Below are 22245 nucleotides of genomic sequence, written 5' to 3' on the forward strand. Positions count from 1 at the left end.
GCTCAGGATTCTTAGTATAACACACAAGCACAAACGTATGCAAATTTTTCCTAAAACAAAGGTTTATTTATGTCATTTTAAACTGTTCTTTCTTAAGCCTGCATTATATTTTTGTAACTACAAAATTCCAAAATGGGAAGAACACTGCTAACTTAGCACAGTACCTGCACTAAGCAAAGGCTTAGTTCATGGTAGTTGTTGCTGTAAGGACCTCCTGCTATGCCCTAGCCCTTGTGATTCTTAGGGGGCAGAAATGGCATCCCTACACCAGTGAAGCCTCAGCTTCCAGCACAGTGTTTGGTTTTTAATCAAAATTGGCTACACAAATAAACGAACTAAACAATCAAAAAAAGGAAATGGCACATACATAGAGGTACTATCTATGCTAGCAATCAGGCAACTGAATTCCACCTTCAGCTCTTTAAAACTAAGACCCTTTCATTCATATCCTCTCCCGAGTGGGAGTGATGGGACAACTGAGGCACAATGAGGCAACATCACACACCAGGGCTCTGTCAGTTGCTGGAAAAGTTGAAGCCTTTCTTCAGCCCAGAGAATGATGAGGAAGAATGGCGTGAGGTTTTAAGGTTGCCGTCACATCACCAACTAGAAAAGTTCATTCAACAAATATTTATGGAGCATCCATTTTGTACAAGGAATTGTCCTATATTATGAGGGAACTAGACGCTGAAGCACAGAGGCAAGAGACTTGTCTATGGCAGCTCTCGTGATCTCTTCATTTCCTGGCGTGATCTTGGTGATCCTGGAATCCTGCATGGATCTTGTAGCATGGAATAAATGAGGCTCTCAAGTAAGATGCAATGTAGGCATTGAGGCATTGCTCTCAAGTAAGGCAGCAGTGAAACTCAAGGGATGAAGTCTTAGCTTCCAAGAAGACACAAGAGAAGTGTTGTGGATACTGGAAGTGACTCCCATTTGCATCAGCCCTAGATCTTGACTGAGATTTTGTGGCCACAGATGAGGTAGCAGTGGTGACATGAAAAGTTTTCTTGATTTGTCAAAGGCTTGGTTTTAATTACAGCTCTGCCTCTCCTCTTGATTTTATGAATTTGAGCAAGTTTCTTAACTCTTCTGAATGTGAGTTTATTCATCTCTAAAATGGAGAAAAATTATTTTCCATTATAAGGTTTTAATTATTTATCTATTCCTACATAATAGACCACCCTAATAAATAAGTAGCTTAAAGCAATGATCTATTTATTCTGTGGGTTAACTGGGCAGTTGTGCTGGTCTGCTGGGCTCACATATGTGACTACATTTAGTTGGTGGCTCAGGAAGAGTGTTGATGTAGCTGAGAGAGTTGGGGCTGTCTCTCTTCACATTGTCTTTCATCCTGGACTTCTTGAAGGCCTATCCATCTCAGGGCAACATCTAATAGGGTAAAAGAGGAAGCTGCAAGATTTTTTAAGGCCTAGCTTTGGAAGTCATACAATGTTACTTCTATGATATTCTACTGGTAAAAGAAAAATACAAAGCCAACTCAGATTCAAAGAATTGAGAAATAGACTCTACTTCTTGATGGAAGAAGATAAGAAATATTGTGGCTATGTTTTTCAATCTACCAAAAGTTGTGGTAAAGATTAAACGTGATTATGTATGTGAACGTATGATTTTTCTCTTTGTATATATATGTAAGTAGGTGTGGTTTCTGGTAGGTGTGATACATGCATTATATTTTTATAACTACAAAATTCTACAATACTCACTAAAAGTCAGAAGCCAATTTTTGAAGATATAGTTGGTTGTATCATGAGTGATCTATTTGCCACTATCAATGGCAGGAACTGGGGCTACATGAAAGTCTAGTTAGCTTTTTGTGAAGCCATGATTTAGTTTGCAAAGGAAGACCGAGAAGCTGATTTTAGAGTATGCTTCTTCCAAGTAAAGCTTGAAAGTGCTTTATTTCAGTAAGCTCTAAACATCTTGAAAGTTCTTGAGATGGTGTAATGAACATCTGGATTTTTTTTTTTTTTTTGCCCCTGACAAGCATTAATGCCCTTCAATTTTTGGTGCATGACCAAAATAGTGTTTTGCCCATCTTTTATAGATGAACCCCTTTTCCGTGGCATGCAATCTTGTTCTGCTATCCATCGAGATACTCCATCATCCTTTTGGCCAGGATTGTGCCCAAGTTCCCTAAATAGCTATGTCAAAAGGACCCTGTCCTTTGAATTTGAACTCTAAGAGGGGTGGAAAAAGATCAAAATGGTTGGAATTGATTTACTCACATGACATCAGCCTGAAGAGGTTCCCTGCTTACCATTATCCCAGAACTGTACTACTCCCCATTTTATCACAAAGTCAAGTTCAGTGAGCCAGCTCATAACCTGATAATACTTAAAAGGTCTTTTTTTTTTTTTTTTGCTTAAATTTTCCATAACTAGTTTTCTTGCTTGTAGACAAAGAACCTTTGCTGGCACAGATATTTATACAAGAGGTATAAAATGATGAGAGTGGCTTGAAGCTAAAAATGCCACAAGATTTCAGTTGATCAAACAATAAAGTATTTGTGTTTTGTCATAGTTTTCAGGACACTAGCAAGTTTCCTTGAATAAGGAATGTCACCTTGTCTTTAATATCATACAGCTGGGGGAGTAAGTACAATGGCTATAGAAAAAATATATATATTTAGGTTGGAGCAAAAGTAATTGTGGTTTCGCTAGTACTTTTAAATGGCAAAAACTGCAATTACTTTTGTGCCAACCTAATAGTTCACGATAGCAACAGAAGAAATATCCCTAATGGTCAGTCCTGACATGGCGCTTGGCATATAGTAGGCATACTATAATCATGTATTAAAATTAATTAACTATTCAGTGAATGACTCAGTTAGTAAGTGCAATGATGTTAGAACAAGAGAGATGGGCATGAGCTAAAACACCTATGAACAAGAAGGAATTTGAGCAGGGTTTCTTAGGGTGAATAGAATTCTTTGAAATAAGGAGATGGAAGCAAGGAATTGTAGCCCGTGGACTTAATTTGCAAACAGCGCAAAACAACCTATTATGTAAAAAAAAAAAAAAAAAAAAGTCTGTGATAGGTTTAGGGAGAGTTGGGTCCTCAGTCATCTGGCATCAAGACAATCTTATTGCAAAGACATAGATTTTTATTATTCATTACTGAATTTTGACATAAGTGGCATGCTACTCTAATATAAGTTGATTGCCTAGATAGTGGGAATATTTCTTGTATATTTAAAAATGCTTTTACTTTTAAGTAATCAAGTTCCCCCTGCCTCCCCTTCCCCTGCAGATCTTCCACCATTGTGGTTAGAACATGAGACTTATTGCTCAAAGAGGGGAGTATATGGCTTGGAGCTGCTATCCAATATGAAGAATCTTTCCTTTATTGGAAAAAGAGGCCAGTGAATAAAGAGGAGGTTACGGGGAAAGCAAAGGCCAGATAAAAGCGTTTAATCCAAATCCCTCCCTTTGAGGTGAAACCCTGGAAAGTAGTTTGAGTTAGAAGTAATAGAAATGTCCAGAAATGTTGGAAGAGGAGACTTGCAAGGCACTGGATTTGGCCTTTACTTCCTGGGCAGAAGCCTTAGAAAAGGCTTGTGTTTGGATGCTGCTGTCCAACATGTCACTTAGTGTAAGATTCTGAGAGAGAGAGGGCACAGCATGTCTTGCATGCTGCTGGAGTACGAGGAAAGCACGCAGTTTCCAGATTCCCCTGTAGGTGCAGAGCAGCCCAGAAAACTGGTGGGCAGAGCAAGGCCTTTCTGGATGTCCAGCAGCCCTGCTTTCTCCTGATCCATGGTCCCTCTGCTCAGATTCTTTTCCCAGTGTGAATTCCCTCCTTACATCTCCCTATCCAGGGAGCTTTAAAAAATATACATGTGAAGGATCCACTACAGACTACTCAAATCAGAAACTGGGTGTTGGGGCCTGGTGTCAGAATTTTTTTTTTTTTTTTTTTTTTTTTTTTTGAGGCAGAGTCTCGCTCTGTCACCCGGACTGGAGTGCAGTGGCCGGATCTCAGCTCACTGCAAGCTCCGCCTCCCGGGTTTACGCCATTCTCCTGCCTCAGCCTCCCGAGTAGCTGGGACTACAGGCGCCCGCCACCTCGCCCGGCTAATTTTTTTATATTTTTAGTAGAGACGGGGTTTCACCGTGTTAGCCAGGATGGTCTCGATCTCCTGACTTCGTGATCCGCCCGTCTCGGCCTCCCAAAGTGCTGGGATTACAGGCTTGAGCCACCGCGCCCGGCCTTTTTTTTTTTTTTTTTTTTGAGGCTTAGTTTTGCTCTGTTGTGCCCAGGCTGTTGTGCCCAGGCTGTAGTGCAGTGGCACAATCTCCATTCACTGCAACCTCTACCTCTCGGGTTCAAGCGATTCTAGTGCCTCAGCCTCCTGAGTAGCAAGATTTACAGGCATGCACCACCACACCTGGCTAATTTTTATATTTTCAGTAGAGACGGGGTTTCACGATGTTGGTCGGGCTGCTCTTGAACTACTGGCCTAAAGTGATCCACATGCCTTGGCCTCCCAAAGTGCTGGGATTACAGGCCCAGGCATGAGCCACCACGCCTGTCCTGGTGTCAGAATTTTTTTTTAAGCCTCTCATTATTTTACTGCATAGCCAGGGTTGAGAACTGCTATCCTAAGTAGAGTCTAGTTATGTTTTAAACTTAAGTATCACTTCCTCAGGGATCCCTTTCCTGATCAGCCCTAGCCTAGGTCAAGTCCCCTTGTTATATATCCTCCAAGCAAGCACCCAGTACTTATCCTGTCTGGCGCTCAACAATTGGACCATTAATTGTTTCAAGTCTGCCTTTCCTTGTCGACTGCCTGCTGTGTGAGGGGAGACACATTTCTGCCTTGTTCACTAAATTGTTGAAGTAGCCGGGTTCAAATTGTTGAACCTGCCTTGTTAAAAATTGTTGAAGTGTAGTTCAACAATGCACTAAGTGGTATGCAGTTCGTGCCCAGTAAAAACATCTTGAATGAATGATCTCCTTTACTCAGCCAGGAGTGTGTGACCAAGGCTGTCATTCATGAATCTGCTAAGAGACCTTTTGCAGGTGAGACTTAAAGTAGATCACATACATACTTAGAGGATTACGGCTTTAGCTCAGCTCATAGTTTCCACAGTTTTACTGTTTCATCTTCATGTATCGTAGCAGTTCAGCATGTCCATCATCACCATTATAACCCTGTGTGGTGGACACTACAAGTCCCATCTTATAATTGGAAAGAAGTTGAATAACTTGCCCAGGTCTCTCTACCCTACTCTCTGGGCCCCTTTACAAATGATTAGAAATAAGGAAAATCCCTTTCAACAGGATGCATTCCCAGGGTACCTCTTTGTGCTGAGCTTTTATTTTTGGCTCGACAGCGGGCCGGTGGCCGCTTGCAGGGGATTTTCTGGGGGTCTCCAGTTACAGCAGCCAGGACCCAGTGTGCGACTTCCGGCCTTCCTAAACTGTTAGAGGGTGCAGGCATCATCGGGCAGTATCCATATAAGGATGCCACAAATACTATACCTTTCAAAGCCACTAAATTCACTGTGCCGTGCATATTCTGGGGAGAGGCAGCTGTGTGTGTGGGAGGGCGAGGGAACGGGGAGGGTGTAAGTAGAGTCCTCCAGATGAACCCCAATCTTAATCTGGGCTGGGCAAGAGGACCATCCCTTCACCGCTCCCATCCTAAATCCTAGGTTCCAACATTTACAGGCCCCTGGGTTGGACACCGACTTAGAGCATCCTGGATTCAGGCCTGGATGGCTTGAATTGAGCCTCAGAAGAGCCGCGTCTGGAGTGGGCTCTCGACAACCCCGGGCAAGTGGGGGCGGCAGAGCCCTCTCCTCGGTCGGCACAGCAGTCCCTGCCGCGGTCCCGGCCTGCGACGCGCCCAGTCTTAGCCTCATGGCCTCCGGCGTCTGCTGAGTGTCCGGCGGGAGAGGCGCAGGGAGCGCGCTACCGGGAGGCGCCGGCAGCGGGGACTGGTCTTCTCTCGGGCCAGGGCCTCCGGGACAGCCGTCTCCAGCGCGCATTCTTGGCGCAGGTGGAACAACTTTCTGCTGCGGCAGGGCTTCCCCGATCACGGGAGAGGCTCATCTCGGATCTAGACCTCCCAGCCGCAGAGCGGGCTAAAACCGCTACTCCACCTCTTCCCATTTCTCTCCTCCCCACCTCAAGACAAAAAGTCCCAGGCCGGGCAGGACCTGATCACCTCTGCCTCCTCCCACTGCGCTAATCCTGCGAGCGAGAGGCCCCGCGCCGAGGCGGAGGCTGGCAAAGGGGAGTGGAAAGGGAGGATGGATGGGGCCGGGGGGTGGGGTGGTGATGAGGGGGATGAAGGAGGGGGTGTCATTTTCTTTTTCTTTCTTTTTTTTAAAAAAAGTATTTCTCTCGCGAGAAACCGCTGCGCGGACGATACTTGAAGAGGTGGGGAAAGGAGGGGGCCGCGGGAGCCGCGGCAGAGACAGTGGGTGCCACAAGCGGACAGGCGGCCACAGCTGGGACAGCTGCGAGCGGAGCGGAGCAGTGGCTGTAGCGGCCACGACTGGGAGCAGCCGACGCCGCCTCCTCAGGAGTCGGAGCCGCCGCTTCTCCAGTGGGTGCCGCCTGGGTCTCGACGGGGGTCGGGCGGCCACGGGGGCTGGAGCTGCGGCCACGGAGGCTTTTGCGTTTGCGCCGCGCCGCGCCGAGGGCAGGGACAGGGACTGGGGTGAGGGGCTGTCCCGGAACGTCCACAGCTGGCGCTGGCCCTCCCCTGCCTGACAGCTTCCTGGCCCGGGGCTCTTGGTGCCGCGCTCCGCGTCAGATGTTCGGGGGGCGGTGGCAGCGCCCGGAGTCGGCGGGGACTGCGCGGCGGGCTTCCAGCCTGGCGGAGAGGGCAGGCTGAGGAGTGGGGCGTTTAGAGCGCGCATCGCGCGCAATTCGTGCCACTAAAAAAATAAACCCAGAGAGCTCGCCGGGGGCTTAGGACCTTTGGGGACATGGGTACTTTGCGCTGCGCTCTTCTGGCGGGGCCCGGGAGGCCGAGGGATTGGCCGGGGCTGCTGCCGCCGGGGGCCTGGGCTTTCCAGCCAGCTGTGGACCAAACCGTCTTCCCTTACCCAAATTAACTGCGCCACGCGCAGGCGGCGCACGGGTTGGGCTCGGGAATGGGGACCGCGAGGCTTCAGCATCCCGATGCCCTGAAAGTCTCCCCGCCTCGGGGATTTGTCTCTGTGTTGCAGCTGGCAGGGGCCGCCTGAAGTGGGAGCAGCGCCTGGAGAAGGCGGGAGGAGCCCGGCCCGGGGGACGGGCGGCGGGAGAGCGGGACCCCGGCGGCGCGGTGCGCTTCAGGGCGCAGCGGCGGCCGCAGACCGAGCCCCGGGCGCGGCAGGAGGCGGCGGGAGCCGGCGGCGGCTCGGCATCATGCGTCGAGGGGGCCTGCTGGAGATCCTCCTGGGATTTACCGTGCTTTTAGCGTCCTACACGAGTCATGGGGCGGACGCCAATTTGGAGGCTGGGAACGTGAAGGAAACCAGAGCCAGTCGGGCCAAGAGAAGAGGCGGCGGAGGACACGACGCGCTTAAAGGGTAAAAGAACCGGTCCCCTCCTTTGGTGTGGGTCTCCCAAGTTTCAAGATCCAGAACAACGGGCAGGATGATTCTCCCTGTGGAAGACTCCTTGGCAAGACCTCCTGGGGGCACCTTGGAGGTGCTAGGGTTGTTTAGTCCCCACCCCGTTCGTGGTTAAACTACCTTGCCCCTACTCCCAAAGATTTCTGCCCCAAAGGAGAGGACATGATTGAAAGGAATCTTGGGCCATTGTTGAGGCAGATTTTGGGAGGCGAGAAGGGTTCCTTGAGGAAGAAGGGGAGGAGTTGCGAGTGGGATAAGAGGAGAAGCCCATTCCTTTCCCTGCAATACCAATTCTGGTTGTGTCTAGAGGAAAGTACTTTCCTTGGAGTCATCTTGGTAGATGCTGTATTTGAAAGGGGGCAAGGAAAGGAGGGGATTCCCATGAGAGTCAGAAGATAAATCACAGAGTAGTCGACTCTTCCATAAATTATGTTTATTACGATTACGAATTGGGTTTTCTGGGCAGTGCTTCCTTTAGATGTCTATCCTGGAAGCAGAACAGGGCAAGTGGTTCTGAGAACTGGTGTTTTTGGGTTGTGTGGGGCTCTCCGTTTCACTGCAGCAGTAAGGCTGCTGTGGCCGGCCTTAAGGGGGTATTTTTAACTAGTGGTGTTTGTATTATGTACATTCAGTTGACCATTTCACTGGCTTCCCATGCCGCTCTTATAGATGTTTCGGCCGGAAAGATTTAAATTAGGCGGGTTGACTAAGGGTTGTCACTTTCCTGTATTGAAGGACGGTGGGAATACATTTCCTTTAAGAGAAATTTGTTTGCAGTTGTTTAAGTTAAAGCCTCCATGGAAACAGCAGGATGGACTGTCAAGGACCCCTTTTATCTTCTTGGAGGAGCCTGTTAATTAAACTCTGACAGTATGCATAGGGAGATTTTGTATTAAATTCTTACCATCCTGACTGATGCTCTTTTCCTGAGTGGTTCTGTAGCTTTATTATGTGGCTCTGGACACCAAGTGATGGTGTCCACTTGGATATGTGGCTGATCATTTCACTTACTCTTTTTTTTGTTGTGGGGTGTTATAGTCATGTATATGTAGTAAAATTTGTGTTTGTGTGGCCCAGATATGAGAAGAAAAAGTGCAGTAAACTCACCAGACCAGTTTTTGACTCCTAGTCTGGAGAAGGAGTCTCCAGTCTTACAATGATGATTGTAAGAGCCAAGCACCTAGGCTGTGATAAAATAGCACAGAACATAGTTACGATTAATTCGGTTCCATCTTGGCCTTTCTGGAAAATAAACCCAGAAATCCGATAATGTTGGAAGGAAGTTTGCTTATCATGGTAAGCCTGACCCTGATCAGACAGCAGACGTTTATTGTCCTGTGTGCAAGGCATATGCATATGGCAAGTTCAATAAGTAGACTGAGGCTCTGATTTTCATATGTTCTCAAGAGGACCTCATTTAGTCCAGTATTTTTCCTTCAAAAATACATTTCTCCTATATAATATTATCTTAATATCTATTCTGATAGAATTGCTCCTGTATATAAAGGAAGTGGGGATTTAATTCTGTGGCTGAAGATCTTCAGGGAGGTGTGGGGCCTGGTTAGACATTTGTCTCATTTCTCTGGGCTGTCACCAACTAGTGTGTTCCCTTGGGAGGCACAGACTGAATGTGAAAAAAGAAACTAAGCTTTACTTTGTTGCTTAACAGGATGCCACACTTTTACTCACACTAGTGCTTTCTCTGTCTGGTTTTACATTTGTTTGTGATTATAGAGAGATACCTCTCTGTGCTCCTCACAGTATTTGATCATTAACACAGACCTTATCCTATTGCAAGCTATTTATAAAGCCTTCCTAAAAACAGGGTATTAATAGAATTGTAATTATGTGTGTTCCTAATTCTCATGTTAACTATAAGATTTTATAATAAGTTATACACACACACACACACGGTGGGGGTGAAAGTAATAATTTAAAAATATATACAATTAAAAGTATTTCCCTGCCATCTTTCAGAAACCATTTTCTTGGGTATTTTTCTATAAATCTTATAGGCATATGTATACGTGTACAGATAAACACATAAATATGTACGTATACATACACGTGTGTGTGTATCCTTTTTAATACATGGAATATACTGTACATGCAATATTCTGAACTTTACTTTTTATGTATCTTTAATTCATCCATCTGTTAACTCATATGGGTCTACCTCATGCATTTTCTTTCTTTCTTTTTTTTTTTTGAGACACAGTCTTGCTCTGTTGCCCAGGCTGGAGTGTAATGGTGCAGTCTTGGCTTACTGCCTCCACCTTCCGGGCTCAAGCGATTCTCCTGCCTCAGCCTCCAGAGTAGCTGGGATTACAGGCGCATGCCACCAAGCCCGTCTAATTTTTTGCATTTTTAGTAGAGATGGGGTTTTGCCATGTTGACCAGGATGGTCTCAAACTCTTGGCCTCAAGTGATCCGCCCGCCTCTGCCTCTCAAAGTGCTGGGATTACAGGCGTGAGCCACCGCACCCGACCCCATTTTCTTGTTGTATAGAACCTCGTTATGTGGCTGAAACAGTTCTCTAGTGATGGCTCTTTAGATTACATTGAGTCTTTTGCTATTACCAACTTTCTTCTGCATACCTGTGTTTACATACACATGTTTATATGTGGTATAAATTAGTAAAAATAGAATTGCTGGATCAAAGGCTTTCCCGTAGATCTTAAGCAAACCCCATTTCTCATGTAAAATTTGAATAACATTTTAAATTTATTCCCTCTGCTTATTGCCATTACAGTCTCATATGAATAAATCCTTTAATGGTGCCCTGCTATATAAATCATCAGAAAAAGCAGTTATGTACTACATTTTTCCAGTTATTGCTTAAAATTTGTTTTTGTCTGTTAAAATATTACCAGCTTCAAAACTCACCTCTTTGACTACAGTGAAACCTGTTTACCATTCTGATTGGAAATGCACAGTTTATGAAGTGAAAATGATTTGTAACCCCCGAGTCTGCCTGATGCCCAGTTGGTGGCAGCAACTTTCAGCACCTCACTAATCTTTCCTCTAGTTAAAAGGTGCTTTAAACTCATCAGTATCTGCTGTGCACTGGTTCCTTCTCTCCAGCAAATACTGCCTTCTTGGTTTTTCTCTGATGTGGCAGGTGACTACAAAATCTGCTTTGCTATTCTTCCTAAAATACGTATATATGTTCCTTTCTTGCCAGCTCCCCTTGTTCCTGGATTAGAAACTGGCCTCCTTTTCTGCTCACTGGATGTGTAGTCCCAGCTTATCTTCCTCTCTTCCCACCCTGTTGCAGGTGTTCCTTTTTTTTTTTTTTTTCCTTCTCTCCCCACTGGGCAGCAAAAGTTGTTCCACAGTGGAAATTTAGGCATCCTCGCGTTTCTTCCCAGCTTCTGCTGTGTTTTCTTAGAGTAAATTGCCAATTTCTGTTTTTACAGGAAATCCTTTTTTAAAAGGAATCAGTGTGGTCCCCATCCACTCTGCAAAAATTGCATTTTTTTCTATTTTCAAATGAGAATTGTTCAAGTTTCAAAACTGTATGAAATAATACATGTATAGTAGTTTTCTTTTGCTTGGGCACTGCTTGATATGTGAAATGGGTTTATGAAAAATAATAAAATCCTAATGTTATTTGTTTGAATTTCAATTCATAGGAATTTTTCTCAGCTAAATTCTAAACTGTGATTAGGCAAAAAGTGTGGGAGACAGTCCAAAAAAAAAAAAAAACCCAACTGTACTTGAATAGCAGTAGTTATGCACCATTTATTTATGACTGCCTTATCGCTTTAGCTCCCAAGTAAGGAAATATTACTGTTTCCTGTCAAAGGGAAAGGTTCTTCACAGTGAGATCTTCTTCCCAAACCTTGGAGAAGATAGATTGAGACTTCTGCCCTTGTCGTGTGGTTTATAGGTACATGAGACCAGTTGTATTTGATACAATTTGTCAACTTGTGCGTGATTCCTTTTGGTCTTTATTTGTTTATTTTTTTCCAGAGGTCTTCTTGCCAGAAAAATACCCATGGAACAGTTCGTACCCAGGGTACGTTATGTGATGGCAAACTCCAAGGGATTAATTATGTAGAAGTCTGTTATTAAAATAAAGAACTGTAATAGGGAATACAGAAAAAGTTCTGTAGACTTCATAAAGTCCATTTTACTTTGTAAAGGGGACCTTAAGACTTCACCTGAAGTCAGATGGGCTAATAATGAAATATGGGAAAAGATTCTTGCAGGGGTATAGTTTCCATTTATTGAAAAGATTAGACTAAAATATTGGGACACAATTTTTTTTAAAAAAAGGATTTAGTATTCTTAAATAGAAGATTTCAACAATTCCACACATGAAACAAGAAGGTAGAGACAAAATATTTATTTATGGGACTCATTTTGTAACATTGAAGACATAGAGGTTGTTTATAAAAATGGATAAGTTGGTAATACAAATTAATTAAAACATACATCAGCCTACGGTGAAATGAGATGAGAGCTGATGGAAATGGAGTACAGACTTCCCTTCAACTTTATTTGGAATTTTAAAGAATATTAAAATGTTCCTTTATTGTCTTGTGTAGCACACACTTTAAAAATTATAGTATTATACTGATGACTCTAATCAAGCAAAATACTAAAAAATTATTACAGTATTCCTGTACTAGTTTGTTGGTTTTCTTCCAATAAGCCAAACAATCAGCCTAACCACTTTGGGAGTTTTAGCTTTATTTTCAATGTGAAAATAAGATTTTAAAAATGTTTTCTTGAAAGAGAAATACATTCTTTTAACAATTTCTTTGTTTTTAAACACGAACCCAGCAAATGGGCCTGCTTAAGCAACTTAGAATTTTTTCCCATGAGATTCTTTGAAGAAACCGACATCAATAATATATCAGGCCTGAGTTCTGTGGCCTAACTCAGGCGCATGACAGTTTAGTGTCTCGTGATGTTCAAGTCGATGTTCTCGTTAGACTGTTAAATCATCAAAGTCAAGAATCCTATTATAAGCATTTTACCACTAACTTATCATTAAGTGGGGTTTCAAAAAGTTCATTAATTCAGGAAGACTTGATTGAATGCCAGCTGGAGTTTAGTTCTGTGGAAGGCCAGAGACATATACCCCATGATCCTGGGAGTACTTCAGGAACCATGAGTGCACAGAAGGGTAGCATCCTTGGAAAGAGTCTGGTATTAAGTCTAAGCAAATACATAATAACAATTGCAGCCATGGTAGGTAACATTTAGATAACTTCTATATGGTAAGCACTGTTCTTACTGTTTTGCATATGATAATTCGTTGAATCCTCACAGCCACTCTACAAGCTGGGTGCTTTCATAAGCTTCCCTTCACAGATATGAGAGCCAAGGTATGCAGAGGTTAAGTTCTAAAGACAAAACTGAATGTTAACTTTTCTTTCTCCATTAATTTTAGTTATGGTTTTGGTTTTTCATTCCACCAGACAAAAATGCAGGCCCAAGACATTGGTAAAATTCCACTTAAAATTCCTAATATTCTTTCATGCTAGTTCACAAATCCTAAGTATGGTTAATCACATAGTATTATTTAGTCCAACAAGAAACTTTCTGCAAAGGCATTAATAAAACAGAAAGAATCATAGGATGTTAGAGCCAGTGGGACTTTGTACAGCGTGTGTATTATATTTTAATATTAGACCTTGACTTGTATGAGGGTGGTAGGTAACCATTGCAGGCAGCCTGCTGGGCGTTGTCTGGGCTTCTGAGCTGGAGGCATTGCTCTTTATGTTGTTCAGAACCCTCTTGCTGTCATGTCCCCCGAGAGAAATTTCTCTCTGAATAGGGTTGCAAGAAGTATTTCTCTTTCCAGTGGAAATTGGTATGTGTCTTAAATCGTGACCAGTGATATGAGTTATTTGTTTCTTTTTCATTGTTTACCTTGGTTGCCTGTAAGCTCAGCCCAATTTTTTACAATACATTGCAGCCATAATGGTAAAAAAAAAAAAAAAAAAAAAAAAAAAGCTCTGAGGTATCACTTACGATTGTACTTTGCAAATACTAATTCCCTTAAAACGTAAGGCCTTTATGAGGAAGATTAAGCTTATTTATTCATTTAACAGATGAAGAAACAAGGGATGCAGAGTTTCAGTAATTACTCCAGGGACATAAACTAGTAAGTGGTAGAGTTGGGAAATCTAGCTTCATAGCTGGAGCTCTTGATCTTAATATTTTACTACTTTTCAGTTACAATAAATCTTGTAGATGGTACATTTTTTCCCCATGCCCTTTATACCTTCATTTCCCAAGAATCTTCTCCCACCATTGCTATGTAGAAAGACTCAACATTTATTGAAGGCAGATGCTGTTACAAGCCAAGGGAAGCATCACTGTGGGAATGGGATTGATCAGAGGTGACTTTACAGTGAAAGTCTATTAGGGCTGGGCATGGTAACTTATTCCTGTAATCCCAGTGCTTGGGAGACTGAGACAAGAGGATTGCTTGAGCCCAGGGGCTTGAGGCTGCAGTGAGGTATGATCATGCCACTGCACTCTAGCCTGGGCCACAGAGCAAGATCCTGTCTAAAAAAAAAAAAAAAAAAAATTATCAGTGGTCAACAAGCTCACTTTTTTTGAAAACAGAGTTTTATTGAAACAAATCCATGCCTGTTTATTTACTTATTATGTATGGCTGCTTTCTCCCTACAGCAGTAGAGTAGTTGCAACAGAGACTGTATGGCCCACAAAACTGAAACATTTGCTCTTTGGTCCTTTACAGAAAAAGTTTAACAACCTCTGATCTACGTGATAAAAAGTAACTCTCTACTAGGAGTGAGAACTCATTGAAGGCAGAGATCTTGCTTGTTTTATTTATCTCTAGGAACATCTAGGAACTGGGTATGTGGCATGTGTTCAATAGAATAGTTTTTGATGGTTGAACTCAGCAATTTTGATGAACTGATTGACTGGGTATGGTTAATTATATAAACTAGAGCTTGGAGTAAGTATAGCTGAGAAATAAAGGAAAGATGAGTGAAAAATACATCAAAGGAAAGGGCTATGAAGTGTCTGTGATCTTAGGACACTGACTGCAGTTGGGCAGGGTTGGCACGGCGTGGGTCCATGTGACATGGTTTGTAGTGTAGTCTCTGAAACGAGTGCCCCCTGGAGCTGTGCAGTTCGCAACCTCGAGCAATCTTGTGAGCTCGTACATAGGTAGCGACGTTGTTAGGGAAAGGTGAGGGACTAGTGGAAACATAAACATCACTGATTGTTGTGAAAGGCAAGGATGCGAGCTAGTAAAGGATTCTAAGATAGGAACATGATCAGATCTTTGCCACTGGGTAGAGGTGTGAAAAGTAGATGACTTAGAGAGGAGAGAAACTAAAGACAGGGAGATTTGGATTTGGGAGGCTAATATAGGAGTCACAGTGAGAGTCCATGATGGTCTGAGCAAATTCAGTGAAAGGGGTGAAGAAAGAAGAGGCTCAGGTGGTTCCAGAATTAATGCAGACAGTACTTGACTAGTTGGTTGGGAAAGACAAAGGGGAGGAGGACCTAGAATGCTCCCACCTCCATATATATTCAAATTTACCATATACGAAATCATTGTAGCACCATAAAGAGAGAATAAAGGGAAATGAGATCAGGCCTAGGCCCTCTACTACCATGAAACAAAGTATTTTCATTTGTGAGTGTTTGGGTTATTTTATTGCTACGTAACAAATTGCCCCAGACTTAGTGGCTTAAAACAACAATTTTATTATTTCTCATGATTCTGTGGCTCAGGAATTTAGACAGGACACAGTGGGGAATCTTGTCTCTGCGCCCCACAATGTCAGCTGGGCTGGAACAGGCAGTATGACTTCTTCACGTATGCATCTGGTTCTGTGACCAGGCCCTGACGCCTGCAGCCCTGTTTACTTGGGTGTGGTTTATCTAAATGGACCCACTGAGGAGGGGAATAAAGAAAGCAAAGAGCCACTTGTCTGGCTGTGCTGGGGGCCTTCCAAGTTTTAAAGCTCTCTCTCTCATGCAGTCACTTGCCTGAACCTGCCCCCAGGATGGAGCCATTGAATGTGTTTTTTTCAAATGGGGAGACTGAGCCCCAGATGCAGCGACTAGGCCTTGCTCAGAGTGAGTGTCTATTGGGGCTGGATCTTGAACAACAGCCTCCTGACCCTGGTCACATGTGTTAATCCCACATATTGACTGACGGCAGGCTAACTCAAAGGGCTGGGGGCTGGTTGGCTGGGGTCACATGGGCTCATATGTCCTTGACATTGGCTGGATTCCTTGATTCCCCTTTATGTAGTCTCAGCTTGTCCCCTTTCTATACATGGCCTCTCTACATGGTCTTTCCAGCATAGCCAGACTTTTTCCATGGCAGCTCAGGATCTCTCAAGAGCACAAAAGTGGGAACTACCAGACTTTCTTCAGACTTAGCCTGGAATTGCATGACTTGGAATTCCATCCAAGTCATAGGCCTCGCCCAGATTCAAGGGCATGAACTGACTATTAAAACCTACCTTTGGATGTGAGGAGCAGCACATGTCTGCTGGGAAGGGAGGAAGTGGAGCCATCTTTGGAGACCAGCTACCACTGTAGGGCAATAGATCTTTGAGAAGGCTAATCAGATACTTTAAGTTTTAATTCTAACTTGATCAAGTTTGATCGGCTTAGTTCTCTACAGAGGATGCCTCCTTGTATTTTGCTGCTGTAACTTCAGAATGAAAAAGCTCCATAAGTATTGTGTTTGCATATTCTGTTAGATTAATGTTAGGGCATTGTTCTTAGTTTGTCCACAGTTCTGCATTTAAAGAACTCACAACTGTCAGGAATAAGATTAAAGTTCCTAATGAACCAGTATGTTTTGTTTTATTCAAATATGAGAATTTCAAAACATCTAACCTTTTTCCATTAGCTTTTAAGAAAATCAGCTTTTAAGATTACACATAAAATAAATTTAATGTGCAATCACTCTAATTTATTAACTTTGGTATGTTTTAACTTTCTGCTGTATGAAATTTTATTTTCAGTTTCTATTTATAGCCTCAAATGTATGTATCTGTTGGTGTAATCCACCTCAATTTTTTTTAAATTAGGGGTTATAACTAATAAACAAAAATAGGTCACAATTGCTAATAGAATTGGTGTTGTAATGAGCTGAACTGTATTATTTTGTTATAAATGGAGTAGCCACATTGTCAACAGAGTAAAATTGGATTAGGAATATAGTCAAGTTTGGATTGCGGGTGTCTTATTCTATATCAAATCCTAGTTTTAAATTTCTTGTGACTACTGCTTTTTCAGCTTAAGTGACTTTTTTTGGTTGCAGTTATCACTGACTCTATTTATTCAGCTCCCCCAGAGCGGAAGAGAGAAAGCAAAAATCCCTATCTCCACCATTCCCAGCCGGAGATGTATTCCAGACAGCAAGCAGGCTCAGAGTGGGAGAACTGCTCCTTTAAACAAGTGGTTTGGTTCAACATTTTGAAGGGTTATGAATTCCTAGACCATCAGTCATACTTACATTCAAATATAAGTATCCAAACACATCTAATTCCAAATATAGTACAACCATTTTATGATGTTGGTGTGGGGAGACGGGATTTATGTCTGCCCTACAGACACATTGTCTGCTGTCAAGTTTCATGGCTTCGAACTGAAGTATGGTAATATCTTTATTAATAAAGGCAATGTATTCCAGAGGCAGGGTTTCATTTTGTGTTTTTTGTTGTTTGTTTCTTCTTCCTTTTCAGTTTCTGTTTCTCCTTCTTTGTTGCCATCTTTTCCTTTTCTTCTTTTTCTTCATCGTCATTGCCTCATCTTTTTTGTAAGTAATTTCATAAGCTGTGCTGCAAATAAAATAGGGTGAATAGGAATATCAAATGAGAGTTAAAACCTTAAGAAAAGTAAACAAGGTCTATGTAAAATACAAAATTTTTACCTGGGAATTTTGGGGTGTTCAAAAAGAAAAACAGGGTTAAGGTTTTTGTTCGGGGAGGGAAGGAGAAAGCCTGAGGGAGGCAGGAGGAGAGAGCTGGGAGAAGGTCTGGAGTGAAGAGTCTTGCCACCCAGTGGACCTCGGCTGGACAGAGCAGACGCTGGGTTTTGAAAGATACTGATGACAACCCCTTCACTCCCAGCAGCATTGGGACCAGGCGACCTGTGCTTAATCAGCCTCTTTAGGGGACAGAGAGCTTATGGAGAAGAGTCAGGGCATAAAAGAAAGACACTTGGATGCCAGAAAAGATTGCTATGAAAACATGTAGAGGAATGCAGTGGAAACGCAGATTAATCCATTGTCTGGTGTGCACCTCTGTATATGGGACTATGTAAGTTTGATGCATTCCTCTTCCTGTAAATAGCGGCTTATTGTGTATCGTTTCCCCTGTTCACTCAGTGCTCATTTGTAAGATTGTGTAATCAGACCCTAATAGGTTCGTGCCTTTGATGAATAACTTTTAAAAGACCTTCTTATTTTTAAATGTTTTTGTTTTTGCCATTGAAATTATGGCTCATATCTTCTTCCATAGCCAGACCATCCATCTTTATAAGAATTCATATTACAAATTCGTTATAGTAGGATTTTAGAAATATATAAATGCTGAAACTGAGGCCCAGAGAAGGTCCAGGAACAAGTGCTCAAGGTGCTTATTTTCCTCTCCGATTCGTAGGTGTGGAACCTGAGTCACGTGGTGGCGAGAGCTGGCCTAGGACGCGTGTGGTTGGGTAATAGATTGGGCCTCTTTGTGTTCCTACCCTCAAGAGGTTGACTGGTATCTGCAGTTTCTCCGCCGTGTGTGAAATAACCAAACCTTATCAATTCTGTGGGCATGGATGTTTTTCTTTCTCTCGTTTATTTGACCTTAGGCAGTGTGATTAGTCTCTCAGTGGTCAACCCTGAAGCGGTGATGCTGTAGCAGAGTTTTAGATTCTCAGTACTACCCTGCTGTCAGTGGAAACCTCCACATTAGAAGGGATTGGGTGGGGTGGGACATTTTGAGGGAGGTAGTTGTCAATGAGGGTATCAGTCAGGTGGCTGGAAAAAGAGAAATAGTCTTCTCTGGGAGTCTGAAGCATGACTCCTCCCCAAAACCCTCCACCACACACATACTCACACTTCTAATGGGCAGTCAAAGTCAAATGACCTGAGATCAACTAAGGCAGTTCTGGGTCTGTGATTAAGCTTGGTCTCTTGTTGTATAACTTGCTGGCTCAGTTATCCAAACTATACATTAAGAGTTCATGTAATAAACACACTAAAGAAGAAAAAATTCTCAAATTCTTGTGTTTTCTTCCATATCATCTCCCCTAATAATACTGTAAAACATCTGCCTACTCATAGCGACAACTATGTTTTGAGCATTAGCTGTGTTTGAATAGGACCCAATGCTTCATTTTCAGAATGAACACCCTGTCTTGGGCTTGTTGATACTATTATCTTTTTTCCCAATGATTCTAGGCAGAACTGCCATTTGGAATATCTTTCTCTCCCTTTACTGATGGGGTTAATGTTTGAGGAGATGTGGGCAAGTGCTTTTCAGTGAAGGACTTGATGTGCAGCCTTTAAGTTGACAAATAGTTTTTTAATCTTTCATGGACTGCTGGTGCTTCACACCCCAGAGTTGAGGCCACTGACCTCAAGTTTGCAAATTTTATATCCCATTACCACCCTGTGAGCTCCGTACTCCCCAGGGCCACATAGTCGATGTTTTAGCTGGAATCTGAGAAAGTGCCTGAACATTTCCTGAAGAGTTGGCTAGGAATGTTTGACAGTTTGGTCATAAAAACCCAGAGCTAGTGGCTGGGGTATGTGTTATAATTACCTCACACTATTTCCTATTTGAGCCTGGCGGTGGGTAGTGGGGCAGACTGGTATTGATTGTGGGACCATATTTTAAAGAACCAAGGAGTCATTTTCAATGATCGCTAGTAACCATTGGCCACACGTTCAGGGAGGTTTGGAAGTGTGGAAATAGGCTTTGGGTCAAATTCTGTCTCCACCACCTACTAGGAGGAAACCTCAGACAAGTGATTTGACCTCTCTGGGCCTCAGTTTCTTCACTTGTAAATGCGATTAAATTACTCATCTTTCTGTATTGTCTTAAGATTTAATGAGATGGTTCATTTCAAGTTCTCAGTAGTGTGCCTGACATGTTTAGCTATGATGATGCAAATAATTATAATGCTGTTACAGATAAGGAAAATGAGGCAGAGAGTCAAAGAGGCAGTTTATTATGGCTAAAGCAAAAATTTAGATAATCATTCCTATCTGGATACCACAGTCTCCACTTTCTCATCATAGAAATGATTATATTCAGAAACAGGAGGCAAACCTGAACTTTAAAATATTCAAAAGTGTAATTTTAATGGAAACTTACTACATCTGTGGAGATCTGGTTATACTTAAAGGCAGTTTGGAGATAAGTTTTTATTTTTAAATTTTCTCTTTCCCTAAATCGCATTGTCTTCATTGGGAAACAAACTTACTAAATACTATTCCTTATGAACATGCACCCCCTCAACTCTTCCAAAAAAGTTTGCATTTTTTAACTGGAAGATCTGTCAAATAGGCCTTGCCTCTTTCCTGATTAACACATTTTTTTTTTTTTTTTTTAAAGAGTCATTGTGAAAAGAATTTAAATTTTAGTAAATGGAAGGACTGGGTTGAAAACCATTCTCTTTGGCAGCGGTGCAGAGATACCCTGGGAATTAGAATTGTTTCATGGCAAAGTGGTGGGCCATTCTTGAAATGTGCTTTAATTGCCTCTGTTGGAGTAAGGATTTGGTTATAATTGGGTAGCCCAGATATCCACCCGCAATTCTTAGCCACACTGCCTTTCAACCTATAATCTCAGAGGTAAAGAGATAAGCCCTCTTTTCCAGATTCTGCATATCATATCTCACGGAGAACTCCAGCATTGCCCCAGTCACACGCCCTTCATTGTCGCCAAAGAAATAGGGTGCTCCAGCTGGTCAGGACTGAGCCGTGTGTTAGTCCTGCCTGAACCATGTGGAATGGGCTTAGGAAAGAGGAGTTTGGTTAGCAGAGAAGGGGAAGGGATGCTGGATGGGTAAACACAACACGTCTGCACTCACAGAGAGAAAGCTCCCTTTTCCATAGCGTCAGTATTCCCTCCACTCACTCTGTTATCACTGTCCTCTCTGGGTGCTTTGTAGGCAGGCCTTGCATGCGTGACTGGGGACAGGGTGACTCAGATTGGCAGTCCCTGAGAAGAGCCACTTTCTAATTGAGTGTTCCCTTCCTTTGGCTTCATGCCATGCAGCAACATAATGCTCATTTACTACAAAGAGATTCTTATTCATTCTTCTTCTTCTGTGTCCTCTTTCTCTTGAGGAATTGAAAATCTTTTTATTTTTAAATTGTCTTTTCATGATTTCCATTTTGATTTTAATAAGAGTTGACTTTCAGAGTGATCTTAAACTATCGAGCATCCATGAGAGTGGAACAAAACATACATTATCTTAATTTAGGCATAGCTTTCGTAGAGTTCCTATATGCTGCACCCTACATGCCAGCTCTGGTTAACGGATTGGCAGTAAACTCTAAGAAGTTGCGGTTGCTTCATATTCATTCACAGCCTATAAAAATAAGAGTAGAGTGTTTTAAATAAGGAACGATTTAAACAGATAATAGTTATTTTTCTATTTGCCATTGAAAATGTTCAAATTACTTAATGTCTGTCATCCCCTTGGGGTAAATAACACCATCACCAACAGACAGTTTATTATAAGAGTAAGAATATAAAATCAAACAAATAAATACCAGATACTTTCTGTGCTCTGCCAACTTCCTGGGAAAAAAATAAACCTCAAATAAAATAAACTTTTCCTTTTAAAGTTTTGAAAACCTTTCAGGTATTTTACAAAGATAGGCAAACCACTTTTTCTCTTTTTGCTTGTAAGCAGTTCTAACTTAATCCAGACATTGTTGAACTTTGACAGAAGACAGCAGGGTCTAATTTGACTGCAGACTGACTCATCTGCTCATTTGCATTTGGGATCTTCCTTGAAAATAGGTTGTTTGACATACATTCTCACACATTGAAAGGTCAGAAGACATACCAGGATTCTTTGCTAACTGATTTCCTCCCTTCATTTCATATTTCCCAGGACTATAAGAGTTCTTCCACTTATGCACAGAAAAATACAAATTTAACCTTTTTATGAACCTGATACAAACAAACCCCCTCCCCCAAAACACATCTTTTGTTAACTGATGGGTTTATGTTTGTCATCAAAACAAAATGTCTTTATGAAAATGGGTCATGTCAAAAAGGACCTGTGATGCCCAAGGGGATCTATCCCCTGAACCAATATGTTAATTGTTTGCACAGGTGTAGTGAAGTCATTTGTTCTTGGATTCCCCATCTAGTGAACTGCAACCTTATTTAGTAGCTGGATACTTAGTAGAAACACTTTGGTTAGTTCTTGCCACTGATTTAACATGGTACACATGTTGGGATTGGACTGTTACTGTCTCTTAATGGAGGTCCCCTCCCTCTCAGGAATGTTGAGCTGCATAACAGACAAAGGTGGTTCTTCAAGTGAATGAAAACAGAAAACAAAAGTGTGGTGTGATGGCATGTAGGAGACTGGATATCAGGATGGACTAGGCCAGGTGCTCCTGCAAGTCTGTTTTTGAAAAAGAATTTTATTTAACACAGATGTGGAT

At 42.5% G+C, this 22245-nt stretch overlaps 1 protein-coding gene across 2 annotated transcripts in view; it reads left to right on the plus strand.

Moving 5' to 3' along the window:
- The first annotated feature begins 6303 nt into the window (after window positions 1–6303).
- FBN1 (fibrillin 1) overlaps window positions 6304–22245 on the plus strand; it is a 249205-nt gene continuing 233263 nt past the window's right edge. The window contains exons 1-2 of one of the 2 annotated variants that reach the window (XM_033190199.1): window positions 6304–6580; window positions 7209–7553. In XM_033190199.1, the coding sequence (XP_033046090.1) occupies window positions 7390–7553 (164 nt within the window). In that variant the 5' untranslated portion in view covers window positions 6304–6580; window positions 7209–7389. The remainder of the gene's footprint in view (window positions 6581–7208; window positions 7554–22245) is intronic. The other variant, XM_033190198.1, reaches the window with a different exon arrangement.

Source organism: Trachypithecus francoisi, unplaced genomic scaffold (assembly GCF_009764315.1).
Source record: "Trachypithecus francoisi isolate TF-2019V2 unplaced genomic scaffold, Tfra_2.0 Lachesis_group3, whole genome shotgun sequence".
Taxonomy (NCBI): domain Eukaryota; kingdom Metazoa; phylum Chordata; class Mammalia; order Primates; family Cercopithecidae; genus Trachypithecus; species Trachypithecus francoisi.